Genomic DNA, 20,773 nt, shown 5'->3' with positions numbered 1-20,773 from the left:
AGATGCAAGTCCCATTCTGCTGACTGGGTCCCAGAAGGTAATGGAAATGCGACCGGCTATAATGAATTAGGTTTCACCTGGACTTATTCCTCCAAGTGGAGGAATTATCCCTTCAACAGTGAAGTTTAAACCCATTGAGTCTTACTGAGTCTCAGTGAAATTGTTTCTAGTTAGTCTTACAAAAGGATTTTCTGGGTGCTGCTTTATCTACACTTACTTTGCCCTCATTTATTTTTAAAGTTTTGACTATTACATTCATTGAATTTATCCTCCAGAATAGAAATAACCAGTATAAAACCAATTATTTATTACTACAATGTCTATATCACATTTAACATCCAAACAGTATTTGTGTGTGTGTGTTTTTTAAGACAACTCAATCACAGCCCACTATTTCAGAATCAATAGCTTCTTTGACATCATAGCAACACTTAAATATGGTTAAAACTCAAATGCAGAAATTTAGTTAGTTGGAAAGTTTAATAAATTTCCAACTTTCTCAAATAGAATTACCAAGAGCAAAATTTAGGTTTTTTTGCCTACAGAAATATAGGGCACTAGAATTACTAATACTAGAGAGCTAAGCAAACACCCAGAAGAGATCCTGCTGGACTAGAAAGATTATGATAATCTAGTTAAGATGATGGGGGAGCTGTCCTATAAAATGCAGCTGAGCTGGGGCAACATCCTGCAGGACAGTTTTAAAAAGCATTTCTTTCAGCCTGACTTTAACTCTTGAGGCTATACCTTGAGAATTCACTAGGGCAGCGGTTCTCAACCTGTGGGTCGAGACCCCTTTGGGGGTCAAACGACCCTTTCACAGGGGTCGCCTAAGACCATCGGAAAACACATATATAATTACATATTGTTTTTGTGATTAATCACTATGCTTTAATTATGTTCAATTTGTAACAATGAAAATACATCCTGCATATCAGATATTTACATTACGATTCATAACAGTAGCAAAATTACAGTTATGAAGTAGCAACGAAAATAATTTTATGGTTGGGGATCACCACAACATGAGGAACTGTATTAAAGGGTCGCGGCATTAGGAAGGTTGAGAACCACTGCACTAGGGCCACAAATAAGTAAAAGGATAATTATTTCCTCATTCAGAAATAATCACAGAGGGATCATCTGATATTTCTACTCCCACGGGTCTAACAGACAACTTGGTAAAGTAATAGCCTCTTGTTGTTTAAAATACTTTTGGTTGAGGAAGTTGGACTGTTAAATTTGCAGGGAGAGGTATATGACTCTGGTTAATAGCTTCATCCTTTTTTATTTCTTTAATTACATCCTTTAGTAACTTTTTAAGGCAGTAGGTGGGGGTGAGGGATGAGCTCAGGGTTACTTTTTGCCTCAATGTGGAATGCTGTTGAAAGACCATCCACACCCTATTAAGGCCATGCCGGGACAGCAGAGAACATGCAAGAAAGCTCTTATTAAGCTTCCTTCCTAGCTCATAATAGTGTGGCAACAGAGGCAATCCCTAGCCAGCAGTTTCTTGGCTTAGGGACTCAGTTGCTTGGAAAATTATGCAATAATGGAGTGTGGAAGGGGCTTCCTTTTACAACTACTAAACCCAAATAATTTACTTAAAATTGACATCCAGATCCTATGTGCTCTATCCATTGAAACTTTTTTTAAACTTTTTTTTTAATCCTCACCTAAGGATATATATATTTTTTTATTGATTTGAGAGAGAAAAACATTGAACAGTTTACTTCCCAGGGATTGAACCCACAACCTTCTGGTGTACAGGATGATGCTCTAACCAACTGAGCCACCTGGCCAGGGCATAGCCATTGAAACTTTTGTTCATCACAACAAGGGAACACTAGTGAGTGAGAACAATGGTGGTGCTGCCTTGGTTGCCAAGCCTCCATCAACAAAGCCCCTAAAGACAGCACCACATTTTAAAAGGCACCAGTGAAAATATTTAAACAAAGTCACCAGCATGCTCTCCTTTAGGAGCACAGCTTTCATTTGAAAAGTCAGCTTAGTAAATCTACAGCTTCTGAGCAAAGAAAAATATCGCTTACATCATGGTGAAACATAGCAGGCATAAAGCACTGCTTATGCAAAAACAACTGAGTACCACAAATTAAAAAGAATTTGCTGATTCATTGTATCCTGGATAAGAATTTTAAAAAGAGTTGGTTTGAGTGAGCACAATAAAACAATTGGAGAAACATAATGGAGAAAGTGTTTGTTACTCTTTTGTCTTTTATTTTTTTCTCCAAGTAGGGATAAATGGAAATTATGGCCATGGAAGAATTTGCTGAGTGCTTGCCTGTTCTTCCTCTGCACGCCCCTGACTAAATGAGACTATCATTTTAGCTTTTCTTGCCTTAAGAAAGCAGGGCAGGCCAGCTAGCCTAGGAGACAACTCTGGGTATTAATCCCAAAGATGATCTTGGCATCTTCCTATTGAGACCCTTCCTGCAAGTGTTCTGACCTTTGAGAGCCTGGATGTCATGGAGAGACGTGCTAAAATTCTGTAGAATATTTTAAAGATTATATATCAACATTTGTAGATATTCAGAAATTTTATTGGTAATATGCTTTCTAATTCACAGTGAAATTATACCTATCTTTGCTATTTCATAATAAAACTAATTTGCCTATTAAATTTGATCCTTTTTATTCATGTGCACTCTTATATGCATTGCAAATTTTTAAAAAATCATTAAAACATTTCTAATTCTCAACAACTTTTAAAATTAAGGGCAAATTCAATTTCTTCAAAGGAAAGCTCACTAAATCTTTGAGTCTAGCAGAAGTCTTTGCAGTTAAGACTGATCATACTCCAAGGTGTACACTATATGGATAAATGAAGACATTGGTTCTTATGGAAGATCGTGCTGAATCTAGAAAACCTGTACAGTAAAGAAATGGTGGAGGGAATCCCCACCACCCATCCCCAACCAAACAGATGAATACTCTATAGCCGTGGTTGGCAAACTGCGGCTCGCGAGCCACATGCGGCTCTTTGGCCCCTTGAGTGTGGCTCTTCCTAAGCCTTAGGAGTACCCTAAGTAAGTTAATAACAATGTACCTACCTATATAGTTTAAGTTTAAAAAATTTGGCTCTCAAAAGAAATTTCAATCATTGTACTGTTGATATTTGGCTCTGTTGACTAATGAGTTTGCCGACCACTGCTCTATAGTATTCATTGTAAAAGCAGAAACACTCAAAGATGTGGGGAATGCAGAAACAGGAGTTCTCACAGAATGAATGAGGCAATACCCACAAAATGGAAGATGAACTCACTGGGAACCTGAGCCATGCATTGGAGCCCTGCCTGAACCACACTCCTCCCCCCAAAGACCCAGAAGGCAAGAAAAATGGGGCATATCTTAGAATTTAGAAAAAGAGGTCTGTAAAAGGAGTTTCATAGTTCCTGTTTTTTCAACAGCAGGAACATTTAAAACTATTTTTAAAACTTCCTGTAATCTAAACATCTTATCTCTATCTTTGTGACATAATTATTGTAATTTTTATTATTCAACTAGAGGCCCGATGCACAAAATTCATGCATGGGGCTCATGCAAGAGTTTTCCTTTAGTGGAGATTTTTATGACTATCACATGGAGAAGACTGGGGAGAAACATGCAATGCTTTAAAAAACATTTAGGTCTATTGCTTATATGCCATGTCACACAGTAGAAAGAATAATACATTTCATTTATGAATAGCTTAGACAGGGGTGGGGAATGTCTGGCCCATGGGCTGTATAAGGCCTGAGAAATCATTTGGTCTGGCCCTGCCAAGGCATTAGGGGTGAGTTAATTAAATGTTTGACCAAATATAGCAGGCTAATTTTTAAGTTGATAATTTTATATGGCCTGCAAATTATGTTATAAATATCCAAATGGCCCTCGGCAGAAAAAAGGTTCCACACCCCTGGATTAGGAGAAAAGAGAGACCTAAACTTAACTTATAATAAAAACTTAGGTGTAGTACTTCTTTTTATATAACCTTCCCTGCAAAAAAGCAAGTTATGCTAAGTGGAAACAGTCTGTTCATCTAAAAACATTAAGTTATTTGGCTCCATCAAGCACTTTCTTTTAATAGTCAAAAGTTAATGTGTCCAGGTTCACTTACTGTCTACTGAACAGCATGCATTGTTTTTGCTGGTTAAACAATATAAACAGCAATTTTTAGATTCCACTGTGATGATGAGAGAGAAGCTTAAGCCTGCCTACTTTTAAAAAAAGGTCACTTAAATGCCAAGAGGTAAGAAAATAAATGCAGACTGCTACAGAGATGATTCATTTGGAAGCCTTTCGCTTGTTTTCTTTTAAATAAGATGCTGATTGGAAATAAAAGGGCTCTGAATTAGAAGCCTAGCCCTGCTACATTTTACTGCTTTGTGCTCTAGGTAATATAATTTCAGAAACCTTGATTTATTCAACAGTTACCTTAATCTGAATAAAGAAAAAGGAGCTGGGAAAATATCCCTGATAATGGATTTCTAGGTAGTTTCCAGAGATTAAATACCACTATTGTTCTTTTATTCTCTTATAAGCAAATTTTCCCACATGGTTCCAGGAATGAATGTTAGATGACTTTCCCATTGTTCTCTCTCTCTCTCTCTCTCTCTCTCTCTCTCTCTCTCGTTTATTTGATCCAAACTGACAAGATCTCAAATGCTTCCCTTTTCCATTGTTCTCTTGGTAAGGAGGCATGATGGACACTTGGTTCCTGAACTATTTATCCTATATAATAAAAGGCTAATATGCAAATCGACCGAACGGCGGAACGACCACTTGCTATGACACACACTGATCACCAGGGAGGCAGATGCTCAACCCAGGAGCTGCCCCTGGTGGTCAGTGCACTCCCACAGGGGGAGCACCGCTCAGCCAGAAGCTGGGCTCATGGCTGGTGAGCTTAGCACAGCGGCAGTGGCGGGAGCCTCTCCCGCCTCTGCGGCAGCGCTAAGGAGCAGGCCTAAGCTGTCAGTCGGACATCCCCTGAGGACTCCAGGACTGCAAGAGAGCGCAGGCCGGGCTGAGGGACCCCCCCACACACACCCGAGTGCATGAGTTTTGTGCACCAGGCCTCTAGTTTATAATAATAAAATAATAATAATAATAATAATAATAATAATAGATATATATATGGGTGCCAAACTGAAAAGTGGTGGACTTTGGTGGCTTTGTAATTTATCAAGTTGGCTAGGCTGAACTACATTTCCCAGAATTCCCTCCCTTTATGTTTCTGGCTAGAGTGGACCACAATCTTCCACAGATTGGGGCTTGGAAGTGAACCATTTTGTAGCTCACATTATTACTTATCCCATTGGCATGGGACAGCGACTAGACATACAACTACTCCACTTTCCCCTGAATTCTCCTCCAGTTTTTCCAACTCCTGGGCTACATATGATAAAAGGGAACAGCTTCTCCTGCAGGATTTCTACACCATCACGTCAGATGCAGTTAGAACTGACATTATTTCAGTCTGTCCATGTGGGTTCTAACTCATGCTTGGAGGTTTCAACTCACACTTGCTTTTCCCCACTTTACATCTATCCTCCCTTCCAGGCTGCCTTCCCTGAAGTCTTCAAGCTCCAGGAATAGGTGTAAAGACAACAGTTCCCACAATTGTGTAAGATTAGATACGATACATATATAACACACACACACACACATACACATAGTTCTTAGTGGGTTCTGCTTCTGTGATTGAATCCTGACTGATTCTATTATATTGATTTTATAGTTGGGTGAATGTATTACCTTTTGGGGGTTTGCACTTATAAAAACTTTATCATTCATAATGGTATATTGTATGTTGGTTATGCTAATTCTGTACTTCGAAGACAAAATTAAACTCAATATCTGAATTTTGAGGAACAATAAACTTGATCAGAATAGCTTGTACACATCTTTTTAAAAAATATATTTTTATTGATTTCAGAGAGGGAGAGGAAAGAGAGATAGAAACATCAATGGTGAGAGAGAATCATTGATCAGCTGCCTCCTGCATGCCCCCTACTGGGGATCAAGCCACAACCTGGGTATGTGCCCTTGACCGGAATTGAACCTGGGACCCTTCAGTCTGCAGGCTGACGCTCTATCCAATGAGCCAAACCAGTCAGTACTTGTACTCATCTTTTTTTTTTCTTTTAATATGTTTTCATTGATTTCAAAGGAAGGGAGAGGGAAAGAGGGATAGAAACATCAATGATGAGAGAGAATCATTGATCGGCTGCCTCCTGCATGCCTCCTACCAGGATTGAGCCCTGAACCCAGGCATGTGCCCTGACCAGGAATCGAACCTTGACCTTCTGGTTCATGGGTCAACACTGAGCCACACTGGCCAGGTATTGTGCACATCTTTAAGCTTTTCACAATTGCCTGACATAAAATTGCTGTGTGACAAAGTAAAAAGAGATAATATACACACCCTTCTTAGAAAGGAGGAGGTAAATGTCAAGAGAGATAAAAAACAAACAAACAGTTGAATTGTTGCATATGAGTGGCAGGAAGTAATGATGAAAAGGGAGTTGAGGGCATCAGGAGCCTTTGTTTTGGGTATGTCTTTTTTAAAGCATTAACTCCCTAAACTAACTGCATGAAATATTTTGATGAAAATAAACATTGGTGTCCAGCCAGTGTGACTCAATGGTTAGTGTCGACCTATGACACTCAACCAGGAGGTCACGATTCATTCCAGTCAGGGCACATCCCAGGTTGTGGGCTTGATCCCCAGTAGGGGGCATGCAGGAGGCAGCCGATCAATGATTCTCATAGTTGATGTTTCTATCTCTCCCTCTCCCTTCCTCTCTAAAATCAATAAAAATATATTTTAAAAATAAATAAACATTGGTTATAAGAAAGTTTTAATAAAAAAGTCCATGCCACCTATTTGTTATAGGGCAGGCAAAAAGGAAGGAAATAGGAAAAGTTATCGTTTGAGTTAGACAATAGAATTTAGTTCTGGAGAGATTTCAATACAAGTTGAAAGGAAGGTCAAGTTTGGGGAGGAATATGAAACAGTAAGATTTCAAGGGATAAGAGAATGAGCTCTTCCTTACTTAAGAGTCATTTGCTTGGTTGGGGGCACATGGTGCAATATGCAGATCTTGTAACATAGAAACCTGAAACCTGTATGATCATATTAACCAATGTCACCCTAATAAATTTAATTTTAAAAAAGGAAAAAACAAACAGTCATTTGCTACAAAAAGAAAATCTTGGCAACATATGCTCAGGCTTCTCTTTTCTCCCCACCTCTCTGCTTTCTTTCATCTGTACGTAGTGTACTAAATGAATCTAAACCGAAGAAGTTATTGAAACAAGATAACAAGAGCTAGGTTTCATAAACTTGAAGTCTTGAGTTCTGGGACTGGCATAGTAATGCCCTAAACAATAATTTTCACGTAAGAAAAAACTTTGATTCCTCATATGGCTTGATCATATTTCAGCCTCATTTATTTCCTTTTCATGACTCAAACATTTGGATTTCAATTCCTTGCCAATTCTTCTATATCCCCAATTTGACCTTCCTCTCAGCATTAATATTTTCCACCCAAGTTCATATACAGAAACATGTTTGAGAATATCAAGGCTAATTTAAGTCAAGACAATGGTGAGAAAAGTTAGGTAGTTAATCCTTTAGCAATGCCCCTCCTACCTTCACCCAAAGTAGATGGATGGGAAGTTTTTAAACAGAAAAAAAAAAAAAAAGATAAAGTTGGGAGGGAAACAACAAGAAAGAGGTAAGGATAAGTTCAAGGAAAATGGTTCTACTTTGGCAGAAGAAAAACAAATTTTATATTTAGCAGCTTTGCTAGTCCTATTTCAAAGCAAAAGAACAGGTATTATCTTACTAATTTACTGATACCCATTTTAGCATGCCTGCTTCTCCATAACTTGCAGCTCATTCCTCATATCAGTTGGTAATTCCACTACATAAATTTCTAATGAATCCAGTGATGCCTGGAAGCTAAATTCTTCATACATAGTTTTTCTTTCTAGAACTATAGAGCATTTCACAGATACTTTCTCTTTTATTCACCAAGCATTTCTATGACTGCAACGGAAGGCTGTGTACCCTTCAGTGGTCGGCAAACCGCGGCTCTTTGGCCCCTTGAGTGTGGCTCTTCCACAAAATACCACGTGTGGGCACGCACGTACAGTGCGATTGAAACTTCGTGGCCCACGTGGTATTTTGTGGAAGAGCCACACTCGAGGGGCCAAAGAGCCGCATGTGGCTCACGAGCCGCAGTTTGCCGAGCTGCAGTTTGCTGACCACTGCTCTAGGTCAGTGGTCGGCAAATTCATTAGTCAACAGAGCCAAATATCAACAGTACAACAATTGAAATTTCTTTTGAGAGCCAAATTTTTTAAACTTAAACTATATAGGTAGGTACATTGTTATTAACTTCATTAGGGTACTCCTAAGGCTTAGGAAGAGCCACACTCAAGGGGCCAAAGAGCCGCATGTGGCTCGCGAGCCGCAGTTTGCCCACCACGGCCCTAGGTCATGTGAATTGTCAGGAAGCGAAAACCAAATTCCAGACTTCAAGTTCTGGACTTTTTCCACTGAACTCTGCTACCTCTCCTCTCTAGACCCAATGACGTACTTTCCAGGCTGTGGTTCTTTCTGACCGATGATTGCTCTTCCTGATTTTTAATTCCCCAAAGAATCTCTCTTGGAGAGTTTCCTCTAGGTTGGTTTCATTCCATTCATCAACCCCTCTGGGTACAGTTCCTCAACATGTTACAAATTCAGTTAACATTTTTCTTCCTGACTTCTCATCAAGGAGTTGCTACCCTGGCTTTATGATCATATTTGTAGGTTCTTTTAGAATCCTGGGATGGAACATGTCTGGGCCTGAAGACAAGCTCATTTATGGGACTACATACTCTTTCAATGCCTTCTCACCTACCTTCTGATTGAATTGCCTTCTAGAGGTATTTGTTTAAAATCACTTTTTGGTTTGAGATCATTTTTTCCAAGAGCAAGTCAAGAGGTTGGCAAACAATGAAAGGTTTTGACTGTTGTTTTTGTAGCTGACTCAAGGATACCACTTTGCCTTGCCCTATGACTCTAAAATAATTTCTTTGTGCTTTCAAATGATCTATATATATAAAAGGCGAATATGCAAATTGTCCCCTCGGAGTTCGACCACTTGCTATGACGTGCATTGACCACCAGGGGGTGGCGTGGAACAGAGGAAAGCCCCAGCTGGCAGCCAGAAGGCCCTAATCGATCAGCCCTGATTGCCAGCCAGGCCTAGGGACCCTACTCATGCATGAATTTCGTGCACCGGCCCTCTAGTATATCAATAAAATTGGAATCTCTCCAATGGCAGAATAATCACTGGTTTAAAATATTACAAAGACACTGATAGGAGAGCAGATCCCAGCTTTTTGGAATTTTTTGGTATATGTGTGGACTAGGCTGTGTTGAGGGTGAAATGAATGGTAGATAGATTATCCAAAATCAATGATTGCATAAGACAAGCCATTGCAAAATAAGAGGATACGTCACTTGCTGGCTCTTCATGTGATATGCGTCCATTAGCGTTTTGCTACACTTCAATAAATAAAATGAAAAACAGAACCTTCATTTCCACACTCAGAGGTATTTCCCGGATGTTCTACAAAATGTATGCATTAAAATATAGGATACAGTGGGCCTTGAAGATAGCAGTGCCATGGCTTTAGCAACATGAGAACTGTGGGGGACGGCATCCACAGAGGTTGCATGAGAGGATGATGATGTTCTCCAAGACACCAGGCTGCTGGAAGAGCTGTTGTCCAAAGGGAGCAAAAGCAGCAATGAGGCTCTATTTTCTAGGGCACTATCATCTGTTCAAGGGATGTGAAAAAGCTTTATAATATATGCAAGAGCTGCTGCCAGCAGAGCAGCCAGGCTAAGGAGCTGAAGAAAGGAGAAAACTGTCTCTCTTCTTCCTCCTTCGTCATCTCCTGTCCCCTCACTCCTCACCATCCCTATATCTACCCCCCCCCCACATACACACTTTGCTCCTCATCCCTAAGTTCCTCTGAATCCTAGTCATTAAGATCCCTTCACTCTCCCCATGTTTCAGCCCTTTTAGTCTCTCTTTTAATGACTTCCCTTCAAGCAGTTTGCCCTTAGAATCCCCTCCCCTACCTACCAAAAACCTTCCTAATAAGATTTAGGGGATAGCCAAGTCAAATGATTTATAAATTGTCTCTCCGTATGGATTATTTCTATATATTTAAAAAATTAGTCTAATTTATTTGATTCTTAACAGCATTAATTTTGGAATTTCAATTTTTAAAACCAATTTCTGAAATTTTGCCACTGCTCTAATAACATAACAGTAGGATGCAATATAAAATAAGGACCCAATGGCATTTATGCAGGTTCTTGTACAGGGAACAGAGATGGAATGAGAGGCCTACTACATTAATCCCTGGGGCCCTGTTTGAGGTGATAAGAAAACTTAGGAAACCTATGACTGGGCAAAAGGGGCAGAGATACTGGATCAGAATCCTTTGATCTTTAGCTCAGTATTAGATTTCAGTTTGGTGGGAAAATTACCCTAACACCCAGGTCTCCAGATCGATAACTTCATGTTGTCAATAAAACACATGAGCTTGAAAAATCAGGAAGAGGAGTTTGAATCCTGGCTCTGCCTCTTACTATAAGTGGTGTGAATTTGCAAAAGTTATTTAGCCTCTTTAAAACTGTTTCCGGCCCTGGCTGGTTTGGCTCAGTGGATAGAGCGTTGGCCTGTGGACTGAAGGGCTCCCGGTTCAATTCGGGTCAAGGGCACATGCCCAGGTTTCGGGCTTGATCCCCAATGGGGGGCATGCAGGAGGCAGCCAATCAATGATTCTCTCTCATCATTGATGTTTTTCTCTCTCCCTCTCCCTTCCTCTCTGAAATCAATAAAAATATATTAAAAAACAAACAAATTGTTTCCGTATCTGTAAAGTGGGGCTACAGGTGCTGGGAGGTTAAATGAGCTAACCTGGCAAGAGCAGACAGAGTTTAATTGAGGTTAGCCTTCTCCCCGCCCTCTTTAGCCCTTTGCTTGACACCTGGAGTCAACATGGATTGCACAACTCCTAGATTCCCAGATCACATCTAGGAAGGGAGGAAAGTGGCCAAATCTTTATCAGGAATTTAAACTCCTGGTTTATTTGCCCCTTGGCTCAGTTATCTTATCACTGCTGGTATAATTCTCGAAACCTCTCTGGAACTCAGTTCATTCCTCAGTGGGATAAGACAATAACAATCGATGCTCTTAAAACACAGGTTAGATAAGAGGCAACTGACATTTATGAAATACAATGTTACCCAAGGATAAAAATGTAGAGTCAAGCCCTGGCCAGGTAGCTTAGTTGGTTAGAACATCTTCCAGATACACCAAGGTTGCAGGTTTGGCCTTGGCACATACAAGAATCAACCAATGAATACATACGTGGAACAACCAAATCAATGTTTCTCTTTTCTCTCTTCTCTCTCTCTCTCTCTCTCTCTCTCTCTCATCAATGTCTCTCTCTCTCTCTCTCTCTCTCTCTCTCTCTCTCTCTCTCTCCCTCTTTCTCTCAGTTTTCCTCTCGCTCTCTAGCTCTCAACATCAATAAATAAAAGAAAAGTAAAGTCAAAACACATTTTCAGTAAATGCCATTATAGGGTACAGCAGTGTTTCCCAAAATGTGGGGTGTGAATTGCTGGTGGTACACAAAATGATTTTACGTGGAAATCAGCTGCAGCATAAAATGGCATAGAATACATAGAAAGCTATTCCCTTTTCAATAGTCTTTGATTACCTCAAGAATTATCATTTTGGGTCCCTGACAGTTGCTTATTTCTCTCTTTAAAAAGAGAGTAAGCCTCAGGTTCCATGCCTTCATCAAGAGGAGTAATTAAGTGGAATTTAGAAATATTCCCAAAGTTTTAATTTTTACATTTATCTTCTTATTATACTAAACAATACTGGTTTTCCATTTATGATAATGACAAAAAAATTATTATTAAAATAAATTGAAGTTTTAAAATACATTACATATTAGAAAATTTTATATTTTTAAAAATGAGTTAGCAAATACAAATATTAAGTGAGTTCTAATACAGTGTGGATTCAGACAAATTGAAAAGGATAGTTTGCAAATAACTGAAGCTCAGGAAATACTGGCCTGGGGATGGGGAATAAGGATACCTGGATTCTGGTCCTGCCTCTGGTAGTAACTTACTGTGTGACGTTGTTGAAGTTACTGGAACCTCTGAGTCAGCATCTTCATCAGGAAACTAACAGGGTTTGCTTAGGTGGTCTCCAGGGACCCTTCTGGTTCTAATATCCTATAATTTGAAGCAGATGATTAGAGCATTTTCTGTTCTTTTGGCTAAGAATCAATGGCTGTCTTCCTACCCTATTTTCTCTCTATAATTCCCACCCCCTTTCAGGCATTTTGATATCTAATCCAGAAGAAATATGGATCTTCTTTTTTATTAACACTCATAAATTTAACTAGCGCATATGTTATTCCAAAAATGCAAAATGAAGGAAGGAATTCTTTGTAATGGAGAGAATGCTGGATTTTGAGGGAGATGTCATTCATCCTGGCCCTAGCTTTGCCATTTACTGACAATGTGATCTTAGGTAACCTTAAGTTCCCTTTAGCACTAAAATTCTATGAAATGCAAATGAATCTATAAAAAGGAAATAGATCAGCTGGAATTTACTTCCTTTCCTTTCTAACTGCATATTTACCATCTTACAGTAATATTTTAATATAGACTCCAAGCTGAAAAGAGATCTTTATTTTAATCCTCATTTTGATACTAACATGGGATTTGGGACATGGTAGGTAATTAACAAATACTTCATGAATAAATAAAGAGTGCTTCTCACCCTGGCCAGTTGGCTCAATTGGTTGGAGTGTTGTCCCATACACCAAAAGGTTTAGGGTTCAATTTCTGTTCAGGGCACAAACTTGGGTTTCAGGTTTAATTCCCAGACGGGATGCCTGTGGGAGGCAAACCCTTTAATGGTCTCTCTCAAATCGATATTTCTCTCTTTCTAAAATCAATTTAAAAAATATCCTCAGGTGGGGACTAAGAATAAGAATAATGATACTTTTTTTTAAATAAGTAAAACTAATTTAAAAAACATTTTAAAGTGGCTTCTTGTGAGGCCAAGAAAAATCATATGTCATCGGGTAAGAACTTAATTCAAAGGGAGCCTTTAATGGTCTCTCTCAAATCGATATTTCTCTCTTTCTAAAATCAATTTAAAAAATATCCTCAGGTGGGGACTAAGAATAAGAATAATGATACTTTTTTTTAAATAAGTAAAACTAATTTAAAAAACATTTTAAAGTGGCTTCTTGTGAGGCCAAGAAAAATCAAATGTCATCAGGTAAGAACTTAATTCAAAGGGAGTTCATTGAGAACCTACTATTTATTTGGCAGCCATATTTGCCAGGCATTATACCTATTTATTTTCCATAAAGAGCAAGATAAAAAAGACATGACCTCTGTCTTCCATTAACGTATGACCCTTTTGGGGGAGATGGCACATATATAGATAACTACATTATGCTAAAAGAACTACAGTACACTAGGAAAAGTGCTGAGCTTCCTATGAGCAGAACTGTGCCTCAACCTTATTCTTCCACTAACTAGTTGTATGAATGTGAGAAAGTCATTTGTACAACCGAACATCAGTTTCATCACCTGTAAAATAAGTTTACACTGTATGATCTCTAAGGTCCCCTTCAGCTATGAGTCTGAAAGTGATTTTATGCCTCTGAGAAATTAGTTTACTTATTCTTGAAAACTTTTAACTCTATGTTGGAGGTGATCTTTTCAATACAAGCAAAGTCATCAAAATGGTTTTTATTGGCTTCAACCTTCAATTGCCTCAATCTTTGAACTCTCCTATTAGTAAACTTTCTAATTTGATTTCTCTTTATTTTTGTAAAGACAGTATTAAGAACACTTGCTTTCTAAATTAACTTCAACTATCCTATTAGGAAGTTAGATGAAAGACACAATTCAACTCCATTCGACAAACGTTTATTGAACATCAATTATGTGCAAAGCCCTAAAAATGATTCCAAGATAAAGAAAGGTCATGGCCCTTAGGAACCTACAACCAAGTAGAGAAAAGAAAACATTGCCATTATATCAAGGGTATTCATTTCATAGAAAGGAAAAAACAAATCCAGAAATCAAACAATAAGGAAGCTATAAAAGAACTTGAAAAGAAATAGTATGAAGGAGTACTGGAAATCAGTCAGAAATTCCACAGCTTAAAAAAAAACTATCACCTATAAACTAGCAACTAAAGGCATCAGTAGAAAGATCTAGCATTTAAATCCATCACACAAGGACCAGACAAGCTAGTGGGGGCCAGAAGCTGGCGTGGAGACAGCCTATCAGTTGTCCCCAGGACTCTCTGGGGCCCGTGAAAAAGATTCAAATTCCAGTCAATGTGGTTGCCCTCCAACAGAAGGGAGAAACAACTGATCAAAAGCCAGGCAACTGCCGTGGCCGGTTTGGCTCAGTGGATAGAGCGTCGGCCTGCGGACTGAAAGGTCCTGGGTTCGATTCCGGTCAAAGGCATGTACCTTGGTTTCGGGCACATCCCCAGTGGGAAGTGTGTAGGAGGCGACTGGTCGATGTTTCTCATCGATGTTTCTAACTCTCTATCTCTCTCCCTTCCTCTCTGTAAAAAATCAATAAAATATATTTAAAAGAAAAAAAAAAAAAAGCCAGGCAACAGAAAGCATTTCCCAAACAAGAAACAAAATAATAGAGGGGGAAGGGAGTACCAAGTAAGAGAAATCTTTGTGTTTTGTGTGGTACGTGATGTGTAATTTTCTTTCCCCTCATAACCTCTATAGAATGGTCACAGGCAGAAACATTCAGAAAAATGAAAATGCAAAGCTCTATCAAAGGAAAAGAAAAATGATTGATATGAGGAAATCTCCATTATAGTGTGGAATATTCCATTTTGTACAGATTTCTCCTGAAGGTCAAGGGCTGAGCTAAAGGACACAGCTAGCATGTGAGTGCCCTGAGTTTAGGGGAGGGAGGGGAGCCCTGGCCGATAGCTCAATTGGTTAGAGCATCTTCCCCATACACCAGGGGTTGCAGGTTCTATCCCTGGTTAGGGCACATACAACAATCAATCAATGAATGCCTAAATAAGTGAAGTGGAACAACAAGTCTCTCTCTCTCTCTCTCTCACACACACACACGCATGTGTCTCTCTCACTCTCTCTCTCTCTTCAATCAATAAAAGGAGAGGAAGGGGAAGAAACTGGGTTAGCTCAGCAACAAGCACAGGGAATCAATCATGGAGAAGACTGGAGACAGGGGTCTCATGCTTACTTTTAGATATAATATGATAATTTTCTGGGGCATTCCAGCCATAGATATAGAAACATCTAGACTGGTTGCACCATTTCCCACACTTCTGAGCAATTTTAGATATAGTTGTAAACTAAGATAAAATTATACATCTTTGAAAACCCAATGCTGATATTCTGCCCATACCACACTGTCAAAACACCCCACAAAATATGTGAATCAGGAAGAAGAGCGAAAAATAAGATAGCAGGGTAAAAGTGGGGCCACTGTTAGACTTTTCACCCTCAGAAAGACCACCACAGAAAAAAGGGGTTGCCACCAGAACTTTCCTCTGGACCCTGTTGTTTTTCCAGCATGTTTCACAATTATAAAGGTACCTATTACTGTTTATTAATGGATATGTTTATGTATTCAAAGTAAGCTTGTCTAGCTAAATCCTGATCAAATTCCACACTCTTCAATCTAGAATCCCAGACTTAGCTCTACAAATTCATGATTAGAAACTCCAGCCCTGAACGAGTTTGGATGAATTCTTCAGCTTTGCCTAAGAGTTAGCCTGGGGGGAGCTGGGTAACAATTACAATAGCAGAGAGGTCCAAAAAGCAAAAACGAACACCAAACAAGCAACTATCTTATTGTTTGTTGTCCAAGCCATGTGGGCTTTCCAGGCTGTTGTTTTTGTTTGTTTGGTCTTGTTTGTACAGAGTCAAAACACTATGGCAAACTTTTTCATCTTTGAAATTTAACCACATTAGGGAACAATAAAATATTTGGTACTCTGGATGTTGTAGTTTTTGTTTCTTTTTTCCTGGTGGTGCTGCCTTCAAACCCCTGTTACAAAATTTATTAAGTAAAAAAAAAATTAAATCTTAGTCATGTTTGATTATTGTTTTAAGTAAGTATTGTTTCCCTTTAATTATAGGAATGAGACACTTATTGCTCTTACCAAGACATAGGTTTAGAAATAAGATCCTGTCCTGGCTGGGGAGCTCAGTTGTTTAGAGTATTGTCCTGATATGCCAAGACTGTGGGTTCCATCCAGGGCACATATAAGGAAAAACCAATCTATAATAATAAAAGCGTAATATGCTAATTAGACCAGACATCCTTCCGGACGACCTTCCTGATGAAGCCCGGGCTGTGAGGGAAGCCTGGGTCCCAGGTGCCAGAGGGAAGCCGGTGCTGGCAGCTGGGGGAAGGAAGGCCTACTCTTGCACTAATTTCGTGCACTGGGCCGCTAGTAAATGTATAAATAAATGGAACAACAAATCATTTCTCTCTCTCCCTTCCTCTCTTTCTAAAAATCAGTAAATAAAATAAAATAAGTAAAATAAAGAAATAAGATCCTGCAAGAATCCTTATTTAGAAATTTGTCTATAACTTCAGAGACAATATGGACCAATATCTTAACAGCAATCCACTTGAATTGCTCTAATTTTTGGTGAATATTGATTCTCCCCCAAAAAAGGCCATGGTTGTGAACTGAATGCATTCATGACATCAAAGAAAATATACCTACAATGTCCATATGAGTAATGAAAAGTTAATTACAGGAGAAGCCCACCTTTCTGTGCTATTATTATGTATTCTGGAGGAGAAAAAGAAGTTCACCTCCAAATGAAGTTAAGATTACTTACAATAATGTGGTGAAAAATTTTTTTAAATTAATATAGGAAATTATTATTTTATAATATGAAAGAAAAAAGGCAAGACAAATTTTTATATTGCAATCTACTTCTAAATGCTAATTATTTACATATGCGTGTTATATTTTCCTTGAACAAAAGTATGTAATCAGCTCTAGGCAGTTTGGCTCAGTGGATAGAGCGTTGGCTTGCGGACTGAAGGGTCCCAGGTTCGATTCCGGTCAAGGGCATGTACCTTGGTTGCGAGCACATCCCCAGGAGGGGGTGTTCAGGAGGCAGCTGATGGATGTTTCTCTCTCATCGATGTTTCTAACTCTCTATCCCTCTCCCTTCCTCTCTGTAAAAAATCAATAAAAAATATATTTTAAAAAAGTATGTAATCATTATTGCTCCCCCTCTCTTATGCTTAAGTACCTCTCTGCCAATATAAGAAAATGGTAGAGAAAAAACATACACCACACCCTTAAGAGGTATAACTCCATGAAATGCCATGCTGTTAAAACAACATTTTGTTGAGATGTGAGAAATGGAATATAAGGGAGGATGAAAAAAAATTTTTAATTGTATTTTAAGATAGCAAATATTGGTTCAAATTTTTCAAGGAAATAATATCTACATAACAAAAATTATGAGTAACCAGCCTTAGATAACGACACAGCAGCAATGTTTTCGGAATAACTCAAAATTGAGATTCAAAAGAATAGGGTGGGAGTTTTTTAGTGGTTTTGACACCGTTGTGATGAGCTAATAATAATAGGAAAAGAGCAAAGTGGGAGGCCAGACATCATAAGCATGGTCATTTGGGCAGCTTCACCAGAAACCTGCAACTTCACACTCCCCAGGGAGTCACTGGTCCATTCCCTGCAGAGCACTGTGGGAAGGGATTGGACAAAGGGGAGGATAGACACATGCGTAGTAAACTTGGGGTGACATAGGGAAGGTGCTGGTCAGTCAAACCTGGGAATAGATATCATTGGCTAAGACTGGTGGAGCCAATCCAAGTCTGGGAAAATTTGGGAACACATAATCCCCCAAACAAAGAAGCTCGCCTTGGCTCTCTTGGCTCTTTGGTTCCTTTGGCTTGTTCCTACCCATGTTCCCTCCACAGTCTTGTGGCCCTGCAGACCCTTCATGCAATGGACTGATGAACTGCAATGGGGAACACAAGCTAAGCTAGCCTGATGCTGGATTAGACTGTGCAGACATGGAACGGACACTCTGGGCAACAGCTTTAATCCTAGCCCAATTAAAGGCAGAGCTGGACCTTTTCCTTGGTGGGATGAAGGGAGAGGGGACCTTGGAAACTCAGGGATAGAATTCCACAGAAATAAAGCTTTCTACAGTAGCTCATTCTCCCGTGCCAGTCTCAGAAAATTCCTTTTCTCAAGATCTCACAAGAAACCCACAGGCAACCTGTGGGGATGAGGAGAGCTCCCCACTGATTACAGTTTTAGTGTTTTGAAATTGAATACTTTCCAGAACTTTCCTTCATTATTTTGATTATACATATATTTAATGCTATTTTTTATGGCTCTTGGCCCATCCCTTATTTTTTATGAGAATATGATCTTTCAATTTTGCAGTTAGCTGGGATTACTATATATAAGAATAATATCTAACACGTATCTGCCACTTAGTATCTGACATTGTATCAGACCCTGTTCTAAATGCTTTTTTTTTTATATTAACTCAATCTTTAAAACTATGAAGTAGGTATTATTATGGTCCTCATTTTATAGATGAGAAGCACAGGGAGCTAAATAATTTGCTCAAAGACGCACAGAGGAGACATATGTAATACTTTTTGTAATACTTTAAGCAATAAAACAATAAAAAAAATGTGTATAGTTTACTGAAGGTCAATTATGCTTCAATAAAGCTATTTTAAAAAGAAATGATAATGGAAAAAAAAAAAAAGACGCACAGCTAGTACGTTCTTAAAAGACCAGAAGAAAACACGCCAAGGTGGTTTTTCTCAAGGCATGCGGTTATAAAGGATTGTTAAGAGAGATGTCATAATAAGATCTCGGACAGTGGCAGCTGAGTTGGAAAAGAGAGGACAGATTTCAGAGCAGTTTAAGAGAAAATACTGTCAGAGCTTGTGGACTGATTGATTCCACCTGGGGTTGAGAGACAGGGAGATGGGTCTTAAGAATACTTCAGCCTCTGGCTTGGGGGTCTGCCTGGGTGAACATGATCACTGAGGTAGGGAATATGGAAGATTGGAGCAGCTTTGAGAGAGAAGATGGTACACTCAGTCTTGACATGTTGAACTTTATTGTTAATTATTTAAATATGCAAATTTTTAAAACTCAAGAAAGAAGTCAGGTCTGGACTTGAGAGTCTTCACACAGAGCTGGTAGTTAAACCCAGAAGAGAGGTTGCCAAGGAAGCAGGAAAAAAACTGTGGGCAGCCCTAACCGGTTTGGCTCAGTGGATAGAGTGTCGGCCTGCGGACTGAAGGGTCCCAGGTTCGATTCCGGTCAAGGGCATGTGCCTTGGTTGCGGGCACATCCCCAGTTGGGGGTGTGCAGGAGGCAGCTGATCGATGTTTCTAACTCTCTATCCCTCTCCCTTCCTCTCTGTAAAAAAAAAAAAAAAAAAATCAATAAATTTAAAAAAACAAAACAAAATAAAAAACTGTGGGCCAAGGATAAAACTCTGGAGCACTTTAACTTTATGTGATTTACAAGGAATATGATGGCTATTCAGAGTTAACATTAAAATTAAAAAATAGATATGAAATGCAAGGCCTATGTTTGCTTTTCCAGCTAGGTTTCATTTATGATAGATAAGGTAGCATGGGAGTAGCTAGGGCAGGGCAGTCAGACAATCCTGGGTGCAAATCTAGCACTTTGCCACTTAATAACTCCGTCACTGCTGTCAAGTTCCTAAGTGTCTGTAAAATGTGAATGATTAATACACTACTCATACCACTGTGGGTATTAAATGGGTTAATCCACAAAAGCACGTCTACGGCATAGTGCCTAGCATGTAGCGTGGTCGCAATAAATATTCAATGTTATCACTAATGAGTACACAAATCATAAAATTATTTTTCATTCCACTATCATGCTTTGCCAGTTGAGAAGATGGTCAGGAGGTCTGCTGGTTAGCAGAAATAAACAAGCTACAGTGGAATGAAATAATTGTATGAAAGCCACCAAAATAATTCACAGACACTCAAGAACTGGTATTTTTCCCATGAATTTGTATGGTATAGTACACGTAACCGGAGGTCATAGCAGTTGGCTAAAAGAATTAGAAATGCTGGTTCATGAACTACAAGACTATTTAAATTTTTCTTTTTTTCTCTCAATATTTAACAACTAGCCCCACTGCCTGGCAGTAAGTAATTAATAAATATGTTAACTGGATGTAACAAAGTGATTTAATAAAAAAAGGAGGGTAATTTTTTTTATATCTGCGATTAAACATTTCACTCTTGGAAGAATGATCACTGTTGCAATGAAAAAGGAGACACCGTACGTGTCATCTGAAATCTCTCAAGAGTTTGGCTATGCAACTCTTTTCCCATCCGTACCTGCTGCACTTTTGAAATTCCCAGGCTTCTATAGGTTTCCTTTTGGAACAGGGTTTGGAGTCCTCGGAAGGGCTCATTAAAATGCAAATATGTCCTCTGTAAATGGGAACCTACGTGGCATCCGGCAGACACGGACACAGTTCTCAGCCCTGCAGGGTGGGTGGCGAACTCCCGGTGGCCTCGACCTCGGGCGCAGGAGGGGCCGCGTCGGAGCTGACCTGTGGGGTCAGCCTCGGC

The 20,773-nt window shown here is 39.2% G+C and overlaps 2 protein-coding genes across 2 annotated transcripts in view; one reads left to right on the top strand and one right to left on the bottom strand.

Moving 5' to 3' along the window:
* NF1 (neurofibromin 1) overlaps positions 1 to 20,764 on the bottom strand; it is a 327,459-nt gene extending 306,695 nt beyond the window's left edge. The window contains exons 1-2 of the mRNA XM_014548834.1: positions 20,537 to 20,764; positions 12,223 to 12,328 (exon numbers count right to left, since the gene is read on the bottom strand). The gene's annotated coding sequence lies outside the window, so the exon portion shown is untranslated. The remainder of the gene's footprint in view (positions 1 to 12,222; positions 12,329 to 20,536) is intronic.
* The window catches only part of WSB1 (WD repeat and SOCS box containing 1), a 40,360-nt gene that overhangs the window by 639 nt on the left and 18,948 nt on the right, over positions 1 to 20,773 (top strand). Inside the window, exon 2 of the mRNA XM_014548838.1 lies at positions 1,682 to 1,691. Within this exon, the coding sequence (XP_014404324.1) occupies positions 1,682 to 1,691 (10 nt within the window). The remainder of the gene's footprint in view (positions 1 to 1,681; positions 1,692 to 20,773) is intronic.

This window comes from Myotis brandtii, unplaced genomic scaffold (genome assembly GCF_000412655.1).
Source record: "Myotis brandtii unplaced genomic scaffold, ASM41265v1 scaffold523, whole genome shotgun sequence".
In the NCBI taxonomy this organism is placed as follows: Eukaryota; Metazoa; Chordata; class Mammalia; order Chiroptera; family Vespertilionidae; genus Myotis; species Myotis brandtii.
This window is presented reverse-complemented; position numbering and strand designations above follow the sequence as displayed.